The sequence below is a fragment of the Centruroides sculpturatus genome, unplaced genomic scaffold, assembly GCF_000671375.1.
Source record: "Centruroides sculpturatus isolate CEXI.00-Female unplaced genomic scaffold, Cexi_2.0 scaffold1042, whole genome shotgun sequence".
NCBI classification, from domain to species: domain Eukaryota; kingdom Metazoa; phylum Arthropoda; class Arachnida; order Scorpiones; family Buthidae; genus Centruroides; species Centruroides sculpturatus.
The window spans coordinates 89,400-112,275 of NW_019385274.1; the positions used below are offsets into that span (position 1 = coordinate 89,400).

The 22,876-nt window shown below is 27.9% G+C and overlaps 1 protein-coding gene across 1 annotated transcript; it reads left to right on the plus strand.

The window, feature by feature from the left end:
- Positions 1–202: 202 nt before the first annotated feature.
- Positions 203–22,654, plus strand: LOC111637029. Its single transcript, XM_023382431.1, has 8 exons — positions 203–249; positions 977–1,120; positions 6,296–6,446; positions 6,540–6,830; positions 10,824–11,087; positions 11,852–12,137; positions 21,191–21,344; positions 21,421–22,654. The coding sequence occupies exons 1-8, from the start codon at positions 203–205 to the stop codon at positions 22,652–22,654; spliced, it is 2,571 nt and encodes an 856-aa protein (XP_023238199.1).
- The last annotated feature ends 222 nt before the right edge of the window (positions 22,655–22,876 follow it).

The following is a 22,876-nucleotide window of genomic DNA, read 5'->3' on the forward strand; positions in this document are numbered from 1 at the left end:
AATACGTAAAACGTCATCGGGCAGCCGAACTACTTACCCGCCGTCCGTAGCGCCACGCTACGGAGAGATTTCTATCGTCTGGACAGTATTATATAAANTTACTCCTGGAGGAATGGGTGAGGACTGACTCTTCAGCCAAAATTGACGGCTGGGTGATATCAGCATAATTATCACCCAGCTAAGAGGTCAGCAGATCACGGGAATGTATTATTTTCGCCATCAAGAAAGTGTAAATGGAGATTTCCTCAGGTAGGAGGTTCGACAACAATTATTGAATAAGTATGACAATATCAATGATATATTGGATTCTCACACTGGTCTTATCAAAATGCACCTCCACACTCGGGTCGGAAGCATAAGTTGATAATGTGGTAGAATACAGACTTTTGGAAATTTTAAAAATTTAAATGTAATGAAAGAATATATGAAATAGTTAACTCAAAGCATTATATCCATTCTTTCTTTTATTATTTTATCAATAATTGTATGACTGATACTGTTTCAGTAGGAAGTAGTTGCATGTGAGGCACTTACAGATAACTTGCTCTTTTACATGTAATAGTCAAACTAGGTTGTTGTTAATAAAAGTTTGCTCTTTATTTATTTATTTCTCTTAAAAGATTACATATCATCATTTAGAATGATTTAGAATTGTTTACTATTAAATTATTATTATTATTTTTATCTATATAGTTACAAAAATCAATAAACATAGATACAAAATTGAGAGAGATGAAAGGACACATTACTATTAATTTTACATTTTGATTTTAGAGTCACAAGAGAGTCACTGAAAAATTTATTTCAAAAAAAATATTTAATTGTAGACTAGCATCCATATCAGAACATATTGGTAACAATAATGAAAAACTAATATTTTTCCATTTTTTTAGTTTATTAAAGTTTATTTGAAAATTTGAGTAATTTGTTAAATATTCTGAATTGTAAAAAATGCATCATCATATTTTTATAACAGACATAATAATGCTGAAGAACATCATTCTGTTATAAAAAGTTTATTGGAAATTTGTTTACAACCTATGGATACTGCTCGAACTCTATTAGAAATGGCCCGCTGGATTTGGATTTATGGTGATCATTATCCATTTCTTGTTGAAAGGTAAAAGAATGTAAATATTTGATTTTATAAATATAGATAGCTTATTTTTCAATTAATAATACTAATTAAATATTTTTGCTGAAGGTTTAATTTATAACATTTCTACAAAATATATAGTATAAAGCCAGTTTATAGTCCAAAGCAGCATGGAATTAGAACAGTACAGTTCTGTTAAGTTTACTTTGCTACCATTTGATGTTGAATGCTGTGACCTTCTGGCATTCTTTGTTTTGCTAAATCTTTCATAAAGAATTTTGTGTAACTTTACCAATCAATTATCAAACTGTTAATTTCTAAAAAATTTCAGTAAAGTGGTGCTTTATTGCTTGCATTAAAAAATTTGATACTACAGTAGAGTCTCGAAAACTCGGCACTCGATAACCCAGCAGTCCGGATAACTTGGCCACACCCTGGCAGGGCAAAAAAATTCTTATTTAACTAATTTTCATTATAGACAGCTTTATTCTTCATAAAGTATTTTTCTGAGGCCTGTCTTATCAGGTAAATTACTGTACACAGTGTATTCATTAATTTTCATTTTCATGTAGTAAAGGCTCTGTGCCTCATAAAGGACGTACTTTTTCTTTGTTTAAGGATATTTGGGCAGCTTATTCTCTTGTATTCTCAAGTAAACAATACATACAAGTACAGTACAGTATTTCTGAGGAAACACTCATACTTATTTTTTTTAACCCCATTCCTGATAACCCGGCATTTTCACAAACTCGGCCACCCTTCGGTCCACATTAGGCCGAGTTTTCGAGACTCTACTGTATCACATTTTAGACTTACCTTCAGGTATAAATTTTTTCCTATTATTCACTTTTTTACTATATCTTTGTAATCAAATCTTCTTGTATTGAAGACTATGATATTTATTAATTCTGGAAAGAAAATTTTCAAATTCTTATTATCTAAATTACTAATAAAAGTGTAGAAAGCAAAACAGGACTTAACATCATATTTAATTTTAGTAATTTGTGATTTGCTTTTAATCAGTTCCTGTTTGTAGTGCTGCTGGGAACAAACTTTTATGGGAAAAATGTGAATCTAAAAAGCACATGTCAATTTTCTGGAAACCATTAACTTCATTTTGTGGAATTATTATACATAAATAATCTTTGCTATACAGTATATTCATTTAATTTTCTTTATTGCTACAGTTCTACCTGAATTATTGATTAGCTCTATCTAGATGTATTATTCACAAGAGATTCACACTCTTGGATGTAATAGATACTTAAGGGAAACATAAGTGTGTATTGTATTATATTAAAGGTTATAGGTTTATTAGATTATGAGAATTTGTAAGTATTTCTCTTGCATATTCACGTTATATGTTCTAGTAGGAGTTGAATGTACAGTACATTTAAAATTTGTAATATTGGATAATTATGATTTAGTTTTACATATTTTAAAAAAGAGTTTAAACTACATAAGATAAAATATGTGACTTTGAATCCATTCAGGAAGATGATAAAATAATTTGTATCTGATGGAGTTTCTTCTGAAAGATTTGTATTGTATTTAATGATAGAATTAGTGATAAAGTTGGAATATAATGCCCTGCAGCATTACAACAAACTAAAGATGATGTAGTGATTTTTTTTTCTGCTGACAAAATTCTATCTATTTGTTTTTCTATTTTAAAGTAATAAATTGTGATGATTTGTTTGGAACAGCAGTCATTTTCTTTTTATCAACACTGTACTTTCACCTAATTTTATTTTATCATCCATTTCAGTTAAAAAAAGTTATATTTGTTAAATGATGTAGCTCTTGTTAATGATATTTTTTCAGGTGTTCTCATTGTCAGTATGGAATATCTTTTTTAAAAAGACAGCTAAATGCTGGATATATTATATTCAATTTGCTCCTAACATTCATCAAAAGTTCTTTTATTCATGCAAACATTTTTGTCCACATTCCATTGGACATCATCAGGCTGTAAAAATTGAAAATGGAGCTGCAATGTTTAAAAATTTGAATGGAATGAGTTGTTGTTTGTTGATTGGTGCAGATTTTTGTGATCTGGGCAGTCACTGATTGGAGGAGTCAGTTCCCATATGAACCCATGGTTTATGAGCAGGGAATGAAAAATTTCTGTGGGTTGGGGAACATGTGGTTGTTCTTAAAGTTGATTGCCTTTTCATTCAATGCTGATTTGTATATCTCAACTAGCTCAAGGTAGCAGAGTTGCCTCCTGTCAGACATTTGGTAGAGGATGTTGGTGTGACTGGAGGTTGTCAGGACTGACACCACCATGTCCCAATTGACACGGAAGCAGAGTCATTAGAATGTTGGTCACATGAGTGGCTGCATGTGCCCAACGAGTTATAATAAATCGAGTTAAAATAGGTCTACATATTTTCGCAGTTCTCGAGAGAGAGAGTTTACATTGGTTCACAAGTCAATAAATACCTGGAGTAGAGAGTGTCCTAGGGGATGGAGTAAAGGTTTAATTGTGACTAGGGTGAAGGCTCTTAAAGTTATTTCATTTAAGATCGTCGGGAAAGTTCCGAATCACCAATAGTTTGTCTTTGAAAGCGCACTTGTAGGTGATGTCCAAGTTGCAAGTAGGTGAGATATCCAATATTGGGTAGGATTGGGCACTGACACAATTACAAGTTGGAGAAATTTGTGATGACTTTACTCCTGGAGGAATGGGTGAGGACTGACTCTTCAGCCGAAATTGACGGCTGGGTGATATCAGCATAATTATCACCCAGCTAAGAGGTCAGCAGATCACGGGAATGTATTATTTTCGCCATCAAGAAAGTGTAAATGGAGATTTCCTCAGGTAGGAGGTTCGACAACAATTATTGAATAAGTATGACAATATCAATGATATATTGGATTCTCACACTGGTCTTATCAAAATGCACCTCCACACTCGGGTCGGAAGCATAAGTTGATAATGTGGTAGAATACAGACTTTTGGAAATTTTAAAAATTTAAATGTAATGAAAGAATATATGAAATAGTTAACTCAAAGCATTATATCCATTCTTTCTTTTATTATTTTATCAATAATTGTATGACTGATACTGTTTCAGTAGGAAGTAGTTGCATGTGAGGCACTTACAGATAACTTGCTCTTTTACATGTAATAGTCAAACTAGGTTGTTGTTAATAAAAGTTTGCTCTTTATTTATTTATTTCTCTTAAAAGATTACATATCATCATTTAGAATGATTTAGAATTGTTTACTATTAAATTATTATTATTATTTTTATCTATATAGTTACAAAAATCAATAAACATAGATACAAAATTGAGAGAGATGAAAGGACACATTACTATTAATTTTACATTTTGATTTTAGAGTCACAAGAGAGTCACTGAAAAATTTATTTCAAAAAAAATATTTAATTGTAGACTAGCATCCATATCAGAACATATTGGTAACAATAATGAAAAACTAATATTTTTCCATTTTTTTAGTTTATTAAAGTTTATTTGAAAATTTGAGTAATTTGTTAAATATTCTGAATTGTAAAAAATGCATCATCATATTTTTATAACAGACATAATAATGCTGAAGAACATCATTCTGTTATAAAAAGTTTATTGGAAATTTGTTTACAACCTATGGATACTGCTCGAAGTCTATTAGAAATGGCCCGCTGGATTTGGATTTATGGTGATCATTATCCATTTCTTGTTGAAAGGTAAAAGATCTTTATTTATAATCATCATAATTTAATTATAACTAATTAAATTATCAATAAGACACAATGGTAATAACTTTCAAGGAATCAGTTTATTATTTGATGAAATGGTTTTTAAGACTATTATATTTCATTGTTATGTGTAAACTTAATAATTAAACACTATCGAAAATCAAATATAGAATTACTACTAGTTGAGTAACAATAACTTTAAAATAATTTATAAACATTCTAATTATGAGATGATTCAAACAGTATGAGCAGCATTATCAATATATTTTATATTGATTTAGATTTGAATCATCTCATGATTAGAATGTTTGTTTTTAAATTGTAAATGTGTTTTTATTTGAATAGTAATAATACTATGTTTTTTTATTTTTGATTTTTAATGCTATTAAGTTTGAATATCAGACGTAAGTCAAAAAAAAAACTGACTTATCAAATAATGAACTGACTTCTTGAAAATTATTAGTGCTGTCTTTTTTGACAATATAAAAATGAAATACTTTATCAACAAAGAACTAATTAAATTGATACTGAAAATACAATATTGTATTCCTCTAATTACCACTGATATAACTTAAAAATATTTTTAAGAAGTTCAGCATGGTGAATGTTTTAACTCTAAGCTCTGAAAATGTTTTCTATTCATGTACCTAAACAATAAATTGTTTTTGCCCCTTACACTTACAAAGGGAACTTGTATAGAAAAACCTGTCAAACCTGTCCATTGGCCGATTTTGTTTTGAATGAATAAGGACCATTTCATGTTTAAAGAATTAATAAAGAAATAAGAATAACAAAAACTAAACACAAGAGACTTCAGAATCAGTAATATTTTGTTTTTGTTATTTATAATTACTTATTTTCTTTAAAAAAGAAAATATTTACTTATTTAAGAAATTATAGTTTTTGCAATTTCTTAAATAAAAGCTTTAACTTCTAATTTTAAAGGATTTTTTCAATTTTTACATACAGTAGCATATTTTTAATGCAATCCATGGATATTTTGATCAGTTTTAGCCAGTGCTTTAAATGTTAAATGTTTACTATATTAACAATTATTTGCTCATCAATGACGGACCTTTAATTAATAATAATAATAATTATTATTTTTATACTTAATAAATTTTCAAGTTATACAGTTTTGTTTTAACATTACTTTTTATTATGAGAGCCATTAAAACTGAAATTTCTATTAGTGTACACTACATTATAGTTTGGTCCTAACTAATGTTGGTTATTATCAGTATAATCTATTGGTTATATTAAGTAGATTCTACTGCATGTTAAAATGGTTGGAAGTGTTAAGTAAAAATTAATGCATATTTTTAGTGTGTCCAATAGTTTTATCTATTTAATCGTATTGTACTGTTAAATTATTTGTGCATATTTTAATTAAATTATTATATCTGATATAATTTATTTCTATAGAAAATTAATCAGTATTATTATTTGATTTTATATATGTATCAATTATAAATTTTTCATATCTTTTTAGATCAGCTATTAAATGCTGCAGAGAAGCAATCAACATTTTGAAAGATCAGTTAAATAAGGAAATTAATAATTCTACTTTAAAATTTTACTTATCTCTGGCATATTTTTGGTTATATCAGATACAAATGAGAAATTTACAAACAGCAGCACAGGTAATAAATAAAATTCTTATTTGCTATAAATCATAATACAAATTTTATTCTTATTTATAAAATGCTTTGAATTTTGTTAAACATTTAATTTAGAAAGAAATTCAGAATTCTTCAAAGTTGTTTATTGATGCAGAGAACAAAACTCGTACTCCTAGAGGTGATGAGGAAGATAAGGAAGAAAAATGTGATATTGATTCTGCATTTTCATTTATTAATATTTATATTCAAGAAGAAATGTTAGAGCCATTAAATAAGGCATTATCATTGTGGATTGACATATTTCACACAAAATCAGAATGGAAAACTACTATTCCAATAGAAGAATTATTAGAAATTCTTGATGTTGTCAGAACTGTAGCAGAGATTTATAATACAACTGAAAAGGTAGTGTTGTTTATAATTGATTCATGTAATAGTTACTTTAATTTTTTGAATAGTTTACTAATAACAGTTATTACAGACATTAAAATAAAAATTTTGGATATTTACATTTTTAAAATGTTATCAAATACCATAGACTTGCTTTAGGAAATATGTCAAAACTGGATGTTACATCAAATTTTTCAAATATTATCTGATTTGTCAGAAAGATGCTAATTACATCATACAGTTTTATGTCTACATAAGAAAAATACTCTGAAACTTAAAAACTCCATTTTAAAATAATTTAAAAAAATTAATTAAAAAAGAAAAAGTAAAGAAACATATCACTATATAAATTTGCTATCAATAATTAAATGACAGAGAAATAAAAAAAAGTCAATGGTTAATAAATTCTACAAATGTGCATGCACTTTATCATTATTGGAATTATCATTGTTTATTTGAAGATATTGTAACCAAATTTTTATATTTACCTATTATAATTTTGATAATGAATTAAATAGAAAAAGTTAAATTTATTTTTACAGTATTTTTTTTTATATATACAGTAGTACCTTGGTATACATCTGCTTTAGAATACGTCCAATTCGGAATATATCCTGTTTGGACGAAACAAATTTTGTTTGGTATATGACTTAATTCAATTATACGCGCCACCTATGAACAAGTAGCACTCTCGGTATNATGGCGGTCGGCAAGCTAGAAAGCTTTATTTGTACACTAATACGCTAATATATTTCGTTTATACTCTATATTACTATCCGATTTAAATATTAATGTTAAATAGACTTACTTACTGCGTAAAGTATTGGGAATGGAGTAAGCATAATTTGGCGACAAAAGTATTCGATATTCCTAACTTTCGACGATTTAGACTATTTTTCCTATCCAAATTATTCGTTTTTGAGGTATTTTTTATTTGCGATAAGATCGAAGGCAAACTTAAAAAGTTTAATTGATATAACAAAGCAATTCCGGTAGACGCCATTTTGACTACTGGCACGTTGCCTACCTACTGTAGTAGCTTGTTTATATTTACGGCTGGCAGATGGCGTGTTTCAATTGTAGGGTAATTTCCGCATGTGAGTACACGTGACACGGAAAGACAACGGAACAGCAACTCTTTTCGTCGATGATTTCCGTCGTTCGTTGCCGCATGTGAGTACCAGGCTTTATGTCTTTATTTTTATTTTTTTAAACCGCAATGTAGCGTAATAACCAACATTTGGCACAACATTTGTATTTCAATTTTTGTTGAAAACAAAAACTGAAATAAACGAATGTTGTGCCAAGTGTTGGTTATTACGCTAAATTGTGGTTTTAAAAAATAAAAATAAATAAATAAAAAATCAATCAATCAATTAAATGATGAATACTAGATTTTATTAATGATGATCATTGTGTCATGGAAGAAATTTTAATGGATTTTCATATTTATGTATTGTAATTTTTTCAATTAATTTATTATCAAAATTGTATTTATTTATACAGTACAGTGGAACCTTATTGCATTGTTCTTGTTACCTTTATTTTTCCTATGTACAAGTATTATCAACTTATTTGATCTCTAGCCCCATATAAATAATACTATTTTTTGCTACCTCCATTAGTTCTTGAGCTATTATTTTATTACTTTAATCATTGAAAAATCATGATTTTGATCAGTATTTTTCTACATTGATTGTTTTTTGAGTTGATTTAGTAGTTCAGAAGAACAAATGTATGATACTCTTGAATGAATTCAAAAACTTGATGCTGCCTATATTTGCCTTGCTTTCTTAATGCTGCCTGGATTGCCTGCTGCATGTTGAAAAATTATATATAGTGCCATCTGTTATTAAAATTAGAAACACTTGCATTGTACAATGAGAGCAATACTTGTTTGTAACTTATTTATTAACTTTCTCTTGTATTCTTATGCATATTACTATGAACTAGTCAGTTATTCAAGAAAATTAAATTGAAAAAACTTTATAGTATAATGGAATTTATATACATATAATAAATTACTCTACTTATCACAATGATAAACATGAATTTTATTTTTATTTTTTTATAAATTATTATAGAGAAGGATATTCTTAAAGTTGATTATAATTGATTTATTACATAAATGTTAAAAACCAATCATAAAATAATTTTAGAATTAAGACTTTCGTATTCTAAAAGATTGTAAAGTGAGGTACTCCTCACTTTACGACCTATCTGTTTAATGACCATTCACACTTGTGACCAATTGAGTTTCGATCTGCAATTTAGGGAATCCCCTTTCTCAGCTTGAGTGTTGATCAGTGGCGAATGGTGCCCTTCATACCCTCAATCCAGCATTATTGTATGAAAATGGGAGTTCCTTTTAAAATTATTCTCCTGCTTGATAATGCTCCAGGCCACCCCTAGCTTCTTGATGATCTACATCCAGATGTAAAGGTAGTGAGTATATCTTCCTAAAAACACAACTGCTGTCCTACAGCCAAAGGATCAGGACACTATAGCTATGTTCAAAGCATTTTATTTGCACATGACTTTTTTCCAAGCTGTAGCAGCAACAGAAAATGATGTAATAACCCTTTGTGATTTTTGGAAATTGTACAGTATTTTATATTGCATTAAAAACATTAAATCAGCTTGGGATGAAGTGACAGATGCAAGGCATATGGAAAAAATGCATAAGAAGTTTCACGAACAATATTGAATCATTTGACAATCTTGAACAAACTGATGTAATTCGAACAATTGCAGGCCTTGCCAATTCACTTAATTTAGATGTTGAACTGGAAGACATTGCTGAATTAGTGGATTATGCTGATGGAGAGTTAATAAATGAGGATTCAATAGAGTTAGAAGTGATGCAGCATTTGGAAGAGAAAAGAACTGAAGAAGAAAAAGAAATTCACAGTACAAGGGTTAGTTGCTGTGTTCTCCAAAATTAATGCAGCTATGTTGGAACTTTAGGCTATGGATCCAAATACTGAACATTTGAATAAAGTTGAACGTGGGATGAGTGAACTTTTGAAGTGCTATAGAGAAATTTATCAAGAAAAATATGAAGATCACAAAGCAAACCACACTTAAGAGTTTCTTTTTGACTGTTACATCCAGGACCTCTGCCCTTGAAGGTACAACTTCTATTTCATCGTCGTCATTTCCCTTACCTGGACCCTCTATAGCTCCAGATAACCAAATAAATAAATGATAATATACACATAAGCATGTCTTTTCATGAATAAATTTGAAGTTTGTTGCATAATTTTTATAATTTTACAACAATCCTATATTCCTGGTGCAAGCTCCTCACTTATTGACCAATTTGCTTAACGACATAGTCGTCAGAATGGAACTCGGTCATAAAGTGAGGAGTAACTGTACAGGCAATTGTTTCCTGTCATATCTTCATAACAGAATTAATCAAATTTAGTTAAATTTCATTGTAATGAATTTACAAAATAAATATCAAAATATGCATTAAATTAAATTTATATTTGTATGTAGAATCATCATCATACATTTACTCATATCAGAACAATATGATGTAATGATGAAAATTTTAAATAATAAGTAGATTTAAATTTTCTAATTTATGTAGAAATTAGTTTGTGTTCTCATTTTTAAACAAGAAGTTATTTAAAAATGTAGGCATTTAAATATACAGTACTGTATGTTACTGATGTGCACACAGATATATATTGCATTACAAACAAAATATAATATGATAAAAAAAATGATATATACTACATAGTGATTAATTATATAATGAAAATATCATATATAGATATAATTAATGCCAAATGTAATTCGTATAATTTTTATGTTGTTTTTGTTAATGATAAAGCAGTAGTAGACAAATAATATAATTTCTCATTTTATAAAATTAAGATCATTATTATAATATATTATTTTAGGCTGAAATATAATTATGAAATCATAAAAAATTTTGTACATTGTTTCCTACAAATTTATTATTTTTTCATGTTAATTTAAATGTTTTAATTTTAGGTTGTTGAAGAAATAAAAACATGGACATTACTAAAGCACATTGCAAAAGTTTTAAATAATCCGATCACTGAATTACATTCTCTAAGTATGCTTATTATAATTTTATCCAGATATCATTTACTGGAAGCTGCAAAATATTTTGTTAATGAAGGAAAAAAACTTTGTGAAGAGATTGTTCCACTAAATTCATCTGATTCTTATGCATATTTAATAAAATTAAAGTTTAACCTTTCTTTAAGTGAATATTTTTTTCATTCCGAACAGGTATGTAAATTTATTATTTTGATTATTAGACTTTTCATAAATATTCAAATTATAATTAATTTATAATAATAATATGCAATATCATTGCATTGGTTTAGGACAAAATACAAAAATTTGTTTGGTGTAATTTTTAAATAAATGTAGTAAGTTGTCTCTGAAATTTATTTAAAATTATAAAGAATAATTAATGTATTTTAAAATATTTTTTGAAATGAGAAAGGCATTTAAGAAATAACAAAACTTCATATAGATAATAAGTGTATTTAACAATTGTTTAACAAATTGTAAAAGTAGATTTTAAGTGAAAAATAATTCCAAATTCATTATAAATAAATGTCTTTTATTTTTATTATAATTTATTTTTTATTTGTACAATACTGATGGCAAAATACAAAAAAATATATTTTTAGTCTTACTGAATATCCATTCACAATTACTGGAACATACTTAACACTACTGGATTGTGAATGGACAGTCAGTAAGATTTTAAAAATGCTTTTGTATTTTGTCTTCAATATTGTATGAATATATTTCATCCTGGATTTTAAAACCTTTATTTTAATTTTCTATTGTACCATTTCAAGCTCTTAAAGTATTTTTAAAAATTTTTAAATTTAATCAAATAAAATCTGAATAAATTTTAAAAGAAGTTAAATTTAAAGTAAAAATAATTAATTATAATGGATAAAAATTCTTAGTTTATTGATATGTAATATTTATTATTTATTCATTTAAAATTCTAAGAGAATAAATTCCAATTTCAGTATACCATTGGAATACAAATTTTAAGTGAAGTATTGTCATCATCATTTCTACAACGTCATACTAAAACTAATACTCTTTTAATGGCAGAAGCTAAGAAGCTAGCAAGTTTTTATCTTTTACTCTCCCCAAAAGTATTTTCAATTACATTGGAAAAAGATGAATGCACATTTAATTTAATGCAAACTAATACACCAATTAATTTAGCTATAGAAAGTACAGGGTTATGTTTAGGGCTTCTGAATCATTTTTCAATTGCTGATATTAACACAGCAATGATTAATAAAGGTATGTATAAAATTTATGACCTTCATATTACTAGAATAAACTGTCTATAAAGGCAAAGTATGTTATAACTGAGTGAAAATATTTTATTAATATTTCTAATTTTTAATATTGTTAATATTAAATTAAAACATTTGTTTCTTTTACTAAAAATAAAGTTTTTTTTAAATTATACTAACTTCAAATCATAAAATATAAGATACATTGTATAAATCATTTAATGTACTTAGAATAAATATTGAGATGTGAATATAGTAATGCAAATATAACTGAAAATTTTGGAATGAAGGTTAAAAATAAAAATAAGAACATTGAATATATTTAAGTACTTTATATTGATCATATGAGAACAAAATTAAAAATTCTGTTAATAAACTGTCATTCATTGTATGAATTCCTAATCCAATATTGTTATTCTTGACAATATTGGATCCATTTGAGAATTTAATTTTGAACAAACAGAACAAAAAAAATCTAATAATGTTTATTCAACTTTAAACATAAAATCCAGGACTCTTATTTAATACTGAGTGAATGGTTATCACCAATTCTTAATCTTAATAGAAAAGGAGAATAACAACATTATTCTTCATCTGAAATTTTCTTAAAATTTATTTTGTATACCATATAGAAAATTTTATAGAAATTAAAACTTTACATACTTTTTATAACAAAATATATATATTATATCTATAGTTGTAAACAGTATATATTTTATAAACAAAATTTTTTAAAATAGATTTTTTGGTTTTCATTAATAGAAGAGGTTAAAAAAAATACATTTTCTCTCATTCTTCAGTAATTTGTTAATTATCTTAATCCTGTTTCAAATGTAGTCATTTAGTAGTTAGCAAGTGTTTTAACTTTTATATATATGTATGGAATTTATTCTTCAAAAATTATTTGTTTATATTTATCAATTTGACAATTAATTCCTAAAAAATATATTTCATTATCTTGAGAAAAAATTTTGAAATGATGTATTTAGTTACAGACTGTAAATAAATCCACTGTGATGAATTTAACCCCATTTTAACTAATGATTTAAATAATCACACTTAGTTTCTAGGAATCGAGAAACTAAGTGTGATCATTTTAACTAATGATTTAAATAATCACACTTAGTTTCTAGGAATCGAGAAGTTCATTTTGATTAAATGTTGTTCAAAATATTTGCAGTGTCATCTTTAGAGACATAAAATAAACCAAAAAAAAAAAAAATTGAATGATAAACTAATTTAAAATATAAAAATACCTTAAAAGTAAAAACATAGAGGACAAAAAAAAATGTCTTTATGAATTTAAATATTAGATCCAGGGATCCATATTTGACTTTTTTCCTTTTATTTAAAACATCTTGTGACTGCCACTAATTTTAAGTTATGTGTAATATCGTGCAAATTAGTGGAAAAAAAGCAAATAAAAAATAAAATGTGTAAAAAATGTGTATTTCTTTTTTGATTTTTTGCCTTGTTTCCATTAATTTGCACTGTACTATAGACAGGAAGATTTTTTTTTATTCATAACTATTATTCCTTTGTATTTCTACTTTTTGTGTAGCATCACTTCAGCCAATGTATTGTTAACCCTTCCTTACTGAATAATTTTTATTCAATGTATCTTTTAATGTTCTTTATTAGGTATACTGGTTACAAATACAGGCCTCGGAGTCACTCACTTTTCTCACTTGTACTCACTTTTTTGAAGTATCCTCACTTTTCTCACCTTTCAGGTCATTTTCTCACTTATCTCATTTTTTTGATCATTTCCATGTGCTCAATTAAGATGTGGGACCAATTGAAAATAATTTTAAAGCCAAACGATTTGCCAAATTATCAGACTATCAGCCTAGAATTTTCTGGAAGAAAATACTTGGCCCTGAATGGGACTCAAAACCGCAACTTCCTCTTACAAGAGAACTGTCAGAGTGTCTTCTAATAAATTTTAATAAAATTTTATTAANGTAGTAATCTTAGTGCCCACAGAGTAGAAAAAATGAAAAATATTAAATTTTATTAAAAGTTTATGTTCTGTCAAATATTCCAAAAACAATTAGCCATGGGCACTGAAGTCATTTCCAGTTGGTGCTATGAGTAACTAGTAGGTTATATTTAAATTAATAGTTCTGGAAATGAAGATTAGGAAGAGTCCTGGGTAGTTAACTGGCAATGCGCCTTTTTAGCTAACTCCATTGTTGGTCTATTAAAAGGTACTATTACTAGACCAAAATTATCTACAGCTTTGGGCACAAACAAAATTACTTAAGTGGTGCAACGATCAAAGAGAATTATTCATATGGAAAAACCCCTATATATCCACTGTAACACCATGCAATACATTGACCTTAGAAATCCTGCGACTGTGGATAATATTATTCAAACAATTTAAATTATGATTTTGCATTCTCATTTGTACCATAACCAAATACCGCTTACTTTATTGCTTTTTAAGTATTTTTGGGGATATTACATCATTTGCAGTACATTTTTATAAATTTCGAATATTTTTCATTTTTTAAAATCGATTTATTCTAAATTCCATCCACATGCATTAGATAATTTCAAAAATATGTTCAAAAGCAGAACATTTGAAAATAATTGTATTCAATTTTCCGCCTGAGGACAGTAGCTATAAGCTATTGAAAGTGCTAGCAAATATGTCTAAAATGTAAAAAGTCACAATTTGCAACACCACAACACTGAAGTGTTAATTATTTTATTTATTTGAACACTGGCATGAAGTGTTATATATGATAATTATTAAAATTAACACAAAATTAGTGGTGTAACCTCCTACCTCTAGATAAATTATTTTGTTTCTGACCATTTAATTATTCTTGTTATAGCCCAATAATTTGGCAGATTATTTGGTTTTAATTAACAATTGGGTTATGGAGTTGTTGTTTACAAGAATATTTTTTACTTTATTTATCTTTAAATAATTTCATAAACTTGAGTTAAATAGAATAAAATTATTTTAACCCTAGATAACTAAACTTGAGTGGACCCTAAACCTAGATAACTAAACTTGAGCAGAAACTAAACCATTGAGTGGACTATGCATTAAAAAACATTAATATCAACAAAATTGTTTAATAAAAATAGGAACTTGTTACATGGCACAATAGTATGGATAAATAGGAACTAAATAAGGACAAAATATTTAGGAAATAAGATTACACACAGTTGCTACATATGTTAACATTATGGGGGCTGCAAAATGCATTTTTGCATTTCATGTAACAGTGTTTTGTCATTCATTGAGCTTTCTATGGACATAAATAGCATATTTTATGTGGATTTGATGCAGAATGAGTAGAAGCTTCTATACTGGGCGCATCACCTAGAATATCCTGTATCATGGTTCTGATATCACGCCTCAAAGGCACTGTCTGTAACTACTGTTGTACCCGGGGCTGAACGAGTTTGTCTCCCATCTTCATAAAGAAATCCCACAGGGATATTGGTTTTTTTTGTTTCTAACGTTATTAGAGACATAGATAGCATAACTGTTGATTGCCAATAGGTTTAGCATATTATAAAACACACATAGTGGCCATCTTTTTGTTTTGACTCATATTTGAACACATTTGATCTACTTTGTCTACCGCATCCTTTGTACTATTATAAAAATGTATTATTTGTGGTTTTCCTGTATTTTCATTGATGTTAAGTTGATCATAAATAGTTGACAAAACATAACTTTACTTGACTTGGCTTTGTACAAAACTAATGTCTTATTTCTGTCGTAACAAAATATTGAAGTAACAACAGCGCGTGATTTAGAATTTTTTAATTTTTCAGGAATTTCTCTTTGTTACTTCTAAGAGTGCCAACTAAGGTCAAATTATTAGGTGACTTCAATAGTTCATCTGCCAAAGATACAGATGTGAACCTGTTATCCATAGTAATGTTACAGTTTGTTCCATGTAAAATAGATGTTATTTCCTTTATGAAAATTAGCCAATATTTGTTTCTGAGGATCAGTACCTTTTTTCAAATAGGGAATGGCATATATCACTACTAACTGTTTACATCTGCAGCCATAACAATCTACATAATGTGCATGCCTTTGCAACAAAGTTACGTAGTAACTAAACTTTCATCGAGTGGACTACGGGATGGGTGTAAGTCAATTTCTAATTGATGTGTGAACACAATTACATCACACACTGCACTGTTTATTCAAATTATTAAGGTAGAAAAAGAATGACCGGCAGGAAGCACGTGAAAGTTTCTGAATTTCACTTTCAAGCGGAAGTGTGTCGTCGTGTGGATGAATGATTAATTATCTAGGGTTAATGATTTCATAGCATATTGTTAACATTTAATCACATCTATATATTCCTAAATGTATGTGTAAATTGACTAAAAGTATAATTTTTCCATGTAATAAGTATTATTTTCATAAAATGTATGATTACTTTATTTGTAAAATATCCATTTTTTAATCTCTTCTCTTGTGCCTAATAAGTGTGCATTAATTGAGACTAAAAAAAGTAAACGAAAATGTAAATTCATATTTACACATCGAATCTTTTAATTTATTTGGTAAATTTTAAGTATTGTAAAAAGTAAAACACCTGATTGTTGGTAGGAAAAATCTTTACATGCTTCCTAAAAGGTTAGCGATGTTGCTTTTTATTCATCTGCAGGAAAAAGTTCCTTGTTATTTATGAAATCATTAATAAAACTATTTTACTTATACTATTTGAAATCTGTTTATTTCAGATTTATTAATTTATTTTGAAATCAATATTTACACATCTCAAAGCATTAAACAATAAACAGTTTCTGATAATGATAGATGTCCCAATGTAGCCAAATTAGTGAAATCAGCATTGACCCTCTCTCATGGCAATGCTGATGTAGAATGGGGATTTTCAATTTCATGCCACGCACTTCCTCCTGATAGAGCATCAATGTCGGAAAGAGTGCTTAAACCATAAAAAAGTAGAAGAAAGTGAAATAAGACCAAGTTTTGTTAAAAGAGCAAACAAAAAAAAAAACTGAAGAAGGCCATTAACAGCAAGAACATGAATGAAGTATGGGCAGCACATGTAATGCTTGTTAGTGTTAAAAGTGTTCAAAAGCAAGAGGAACCAAAAAAGAAGGAAGCTGAAAACATGTAAAATAAACAGAATGAAAGAACATCATTTTTCATTACTGATTATTTACAGATGCCAAAGACTTAAGTATTTATAGTTTACTGGAAATAAAGTACAGTAGAGCATCGATTAACCAAATGTCAATTAACTGAAAGCTTTCCAGTCGGCAAATTTAAATTTTTACTAGTGCTGTGGTGCTGCAATCTTTGGCTATGTCTTGGACTACTCCAATATTATTTTTGTTGATGTGCGTGTTTTAGCAGGCAGCACTGGTGTGACCATGAGAGGGTACTTAAGGACGTGCCAGGATTTGACTTAATTTCAACATGGGATAGGTTAATATATTTTTTTGTATATAATCGGTTATTTGAAAAATCAGTTTTACAAACAACCCCAGTCACCAATTGATTTGGATAATTGATGCTCTACTGTAGCTTCTTGTTATATCACACTTGTCTGGAGACAAAGAAAAAGCGTTATATGACCAAGTATAGTAATATCTCAGGATACAAATGCTTCAGCATACGAAATTTTCAGGATACGACATGAAATTCGAACATATTTTTGCTCCACAGTTCGAACAAAATCTCACCATACAACATTACATTAGTTCACAGCGCCATTTTTCATTCACTTCTGTTCATTGGTCTCAGTCCATTGTTTGCTTCGTCGTGGAAGGATCTCGCTCGATAAAGGAAATCTTGAGGTATTATCAGAAAGTGACTGATTTTGTTGAAAAGAAACATCCCAAAAAGGTTCACACTGGCTGTATTGCTGCTCAGAATAATGACATTTGCCTAAGTCATTTTAGAAACATTTTAAAAAGTAGGCAAAGCCAAACTTCTTTGGATAGATATTTTACCAAGCAACCTCTATCCAGTGAAAGTGCTGGTGGAAGTGAAGGAAAGAAAGCAAAAAGCAGTGAATAAAAAATTAAAAAAAATATATATATATATAAAACAGAAAAGTTAAAAAATTAGTGTTAAGTTATTTTTAAGTTATTGTTACATTATGTTATGTAAGTTAAGTTTTAGTATCATTTCCCTTCTCCCTCTCCTCCGCCACCAGTTTACACCTCCACCATCGTCTATCCTCAAAAGGCTGCAAATAAAACTACATTTTTTTTATTCGATTATTATTCTGTTATGATTATTTATACATTTACAACTACAAAATGCATTTTTCAGTGTTTTCCTTACTAAAGTTATTTTTTTCCAATGTACTACTTAGCTTTAATTTGGGTGTGTTTTTGTGTTGGAACGGATGTAATCATATGGGGAAAAATGATTCACCTTACAACATTTTCATGATACAATCTCAGTTTCGAAACGGATTAATTTTGTTTCCTGAGGTGCTACTGTACTAAAAATTCTGGGCTTATATTAAACAGTTTATACATGCTATGCAATCTCTATCCTCTATTCTTTCATCAGCAAATGATTTTGATATAAAATAAGCTTAGTTTTTCAATATTGAATTTTATTCTTGGTTATATCGTATTAATTGAAGTTTATGTAAACATCGATACCACCAATGCCCATTTAGCATTGTTTCTTTAACAGTGACATTTAAAGATAAATACTGTCGATATAAAAACAAAATATCAGTTACAATTTTATTATACAGTATTTAATAAGCAATTTATTTTCAAAATAAATCGCTTATTAAAAATTTGTGTAATTTATGTTTTTCAGTAAAAATTATGTGAGAATACGGACGAGGGTCCAGGCCCTCTAATCGTCAGATCAGTTAGACCTGCTCACTTTGTCACTGGATGGCTTAATTTTTAACAGAACCCGAGTGGTAAGATCCTGTGTGGGTTTGCGCATAAAGAACGAATACCAGACAAGAAGGACATTAAATATAAAATTAACAATTTAATTATTACTAACAATACTACAATATATTGGATACAAAGGAATAATACCATATAATAACAGTATGGAATACCTATGTGAGGATAGTTCCTATCTCTATGTTATTTAGAATAAGCCCGAGAGAGAGAGTTTTACATTAGATTTACCTCGTTGTTCATGTTGGGATCTTGTACCTTATAGATTCTCTTCCTGCAGAGTGGAGTTGGGCGGACAGGTTGAACCAGGGATGAGGAGCACTTTGCTATAGCACCAATTTGAACGAACTCCCTATGGCTAGTTGGGGATGAACTGCCCCGAGTGTATGAAATCCAGCCCTTTTATTTCCATCTTTTGCAATGTCATGATTATAAGAAATGGGTTATGACATTTTAGCAGGTGGTGTGCACAATTCTAAGATACGAGGCGTGGAGAAAGGAAGCAAAACATCCTCATTTCTTGTAAAAGTGCTACGTGACAGAGCAGTTTTACAGGATGTAAAAATTTATAACCTTAAAATTGGGGATTAGGATTATGGAAGGAGAATCACAGGATTATGGAAGGAGATTGTCACAATTATAAATGCTGTAATTGAAAATTTTAAAAAGTAAATATGGAACATATTTACTTTTTAAAATTATAAATAGATAATAGATAAAATAGATTTTAAAATTATAAATAGATAAAATTTAATAATAAATTTTTAAAACATATAATAGAACAATCAAAACATATAAAATTACAATTGATATATCTATATATCTACCTGTTTTGCATATTTAGATCTTGATGAATTTATTGTTTCACCTTTAGTGGTAGTTTCAAGGACAATGGTAGAAATATGAATACTGTATTTTGTTGCAAACAGAAATTTGATGGTATTTGGTATTTTAAAATTTGTAGAACCAAAAAAATGTGATATATCCGAATTCGTGATATATTGAGTGGATACTGTATTACAGTATATACAGAAATTTTTAAAACACATTTAACCATAACAGAATAAAAAGAAAAAAATAACTTTTACTGCTATTTAACTGAGTTTTCCTTCTATGTTTTCACTTTGTTTTGTCACTATTACACTCACTTTTTACTCACTGTTTCTGTATTACAATTCACTTTTCTCACTTTTTCAGAGGGAAAATGGCACTCCAGGCCTGCAAATATTATCATCTTTAAAACTAATTAAAATTTCATAAACACAACTCTTCATTAAATTGAATCATATTTATACAACTCTTCATCTTGCATCCAAAGTATTTATTTTTATTTTTAGTCATATTATAAATTAGATTGCAGTGGATCTAATTGTTACAGTTCTAATATCAAATTTTTTTTATCACAATAGATTCATTTATTTGATAAATTTTAAATCAGAACTACCATCATGATTTTGAAGAAGTAAGAACACTAAGAACAATTTTTCTAAATTAATGTAGAATTAATGACATTATTTTGATGTGTATATTCTGGATTCAAAAGCTCGTTTGCCTTTGAAGAGAGAAATAAGAGTTAAAATTTTTTTTAAAAGTGAAAACTGTATTTTAAACATCCATTTTAGGATGTATAAATACAGTTTTCACTTAAAGCTCATCAATAGTATACCTTCAAGACTGTTAAGATACACAAAGAAGTTGGAGTATTTAAAGAATTATATGAGTTATCTGCATGAAAATGTAGTATTAATATATAAATAAAATCTAAAGTATATAAATACATCCAGTATATAAATTTTGTAAAAAAAAAGAAACTAATTGTTTGAATATAAGAAATTTTTTACTATTGTAATATATCAAATTGCCACTAAATATTAGAATTAGTTTTATAAAATGAAATTAAAAAAATAGATATGTGCATGTATGTGCATACATAGTAATTCAGTAGTTTTGTCTATTTTACACTAACTTTTAATTGTGATTTTTCTATTGAAAGTATTTAGGAATATTTTTTTCATTTAATTATCTTGATTTATTATTGCTAGATACTTTCAATGAATTTTACAAATTAAAATTATGAGTTAATTATTTGTAAATTTTACATTTGAATAGTTTTATTTTAAATATTAATTCTAAACAAATGTTATATTTATATTTTAGATTCTCCATGGTATAAGCCATATTTATATAGAACTTTTATAGAATCAAGTTTATTATTGGGAAAATTATATGTAATGATTGGTGCACCAAGAGAAGCTCAATGTTTCTTACAAGAAAGCTTTACAGTTGCACAAGGAATTATTTTGGCAAATAGGTTAATTCTTTATCTAGATTTCTTTGTCTTCTCAAAATATGATTAAATTTAATACAATTTTCTTCTTTCTCTACAGAACAATAAGTATTTTAATATTGCTGGCACAACTGGACTTATTATGTGAAAATTATGATGATTGTAATACAAAGATAATAAATTTGAAAAATATTTTGAATTTTAATATAAGCATCATTGGATTTGAAAATATCATTGAAGGAATATATTCACACAATGAAGAAAATGTTGTAGAGAAAGAACAGGAGAAAGAATTATTTATTTTTAATAAGTCTGGAAGACGTTTGAAAGCAGAAGTGCGTAGTGTGTTTTTAAACATTGAAGATCCTCAATCATCACCACCACAACAGAGAAAACAAAATATTATAATTCCATCATTTTTTAATCATCCAACATCATGTTCTTGTGAAATTTGCCAATACATAGCCCTCCATTATCAATTTTTAGAATTAATGGAATTACAATCATCTCTCAATCACTATTCTTTTGATAAGAAAGAAAAAATATTTCTTGATATTTTAAAGTATTATGAAATTATATTATTAAAACGAAAAAATGTATTTACATCAATCTTACCATTTATTTTTTGGAAAGATAAAAAAGGAATGATAGAAAATAAAAATGAAATAGTGATGAAATCAGACATTTCTCTATTTTGCCGTGTTTCATGTAAATTAGCAATTCTTAATGCAACACAAAATAAATTCAGTACTGCACTCAATAATCTGAATAATGCTTTTATTCAACTAGATAAATCATCTAAAATTCATGAAATAATCTATGCAGATTTATTCTCAGAATTAACATTACAAAAAGTTTTTATATCCCTTCAATATGTATTTAAACAAAAAGATGAGAGTAAAAGGATATTGAATGTTTGTGGAAATGTATCTTCAGAAATGTCCTCAATTGCTGAGAAGATCAGTAAATTAAATTTAGATGATGATGATAATTCATCAAGTGATGAATTTGTAAAATTGCCTATGAAATATCTTACAAAAACACCAGGAAAAGTATCTGCAAAGGGAAGAAAAGGATGTAGAGCACCAAAAAAGAAAAAAGCCCCTAATCTCTACATGGAAAAATATATTGAAAGTTTAGACAAATCAGATGACTCATTATGTAGTAATCTGGAAAGTGATGAAAATACAGATTTTCATAATCCCAAAATTCAAAAAGAGTCACAAAAGCTTAAAGCAGAAATGTTTAAGTATTCTCACAAAAACAATTACAACTTNGATTTCTATGTTGCAAAGACGAGAGTGCTGCTTTGTTTTGATGTTGGTCATTACTGAAAATGCCATTTCGCATAAATAAGTGGTTGCAAATGGTAAGAGAACTGCCATTGCCAATTTAGAGAGTAGTGGATACTCTGCTTTCACACTAAGCCAAAAAGAATCTACTATTTTTAAACATGAATCCATAGTAAATTTATAAAATATTTGGAAAAAATTGATCTGTCATCAATTTTTCTGTGATCCCCTCAAATATTTTTCACGACCCCCACTTTGAGAATC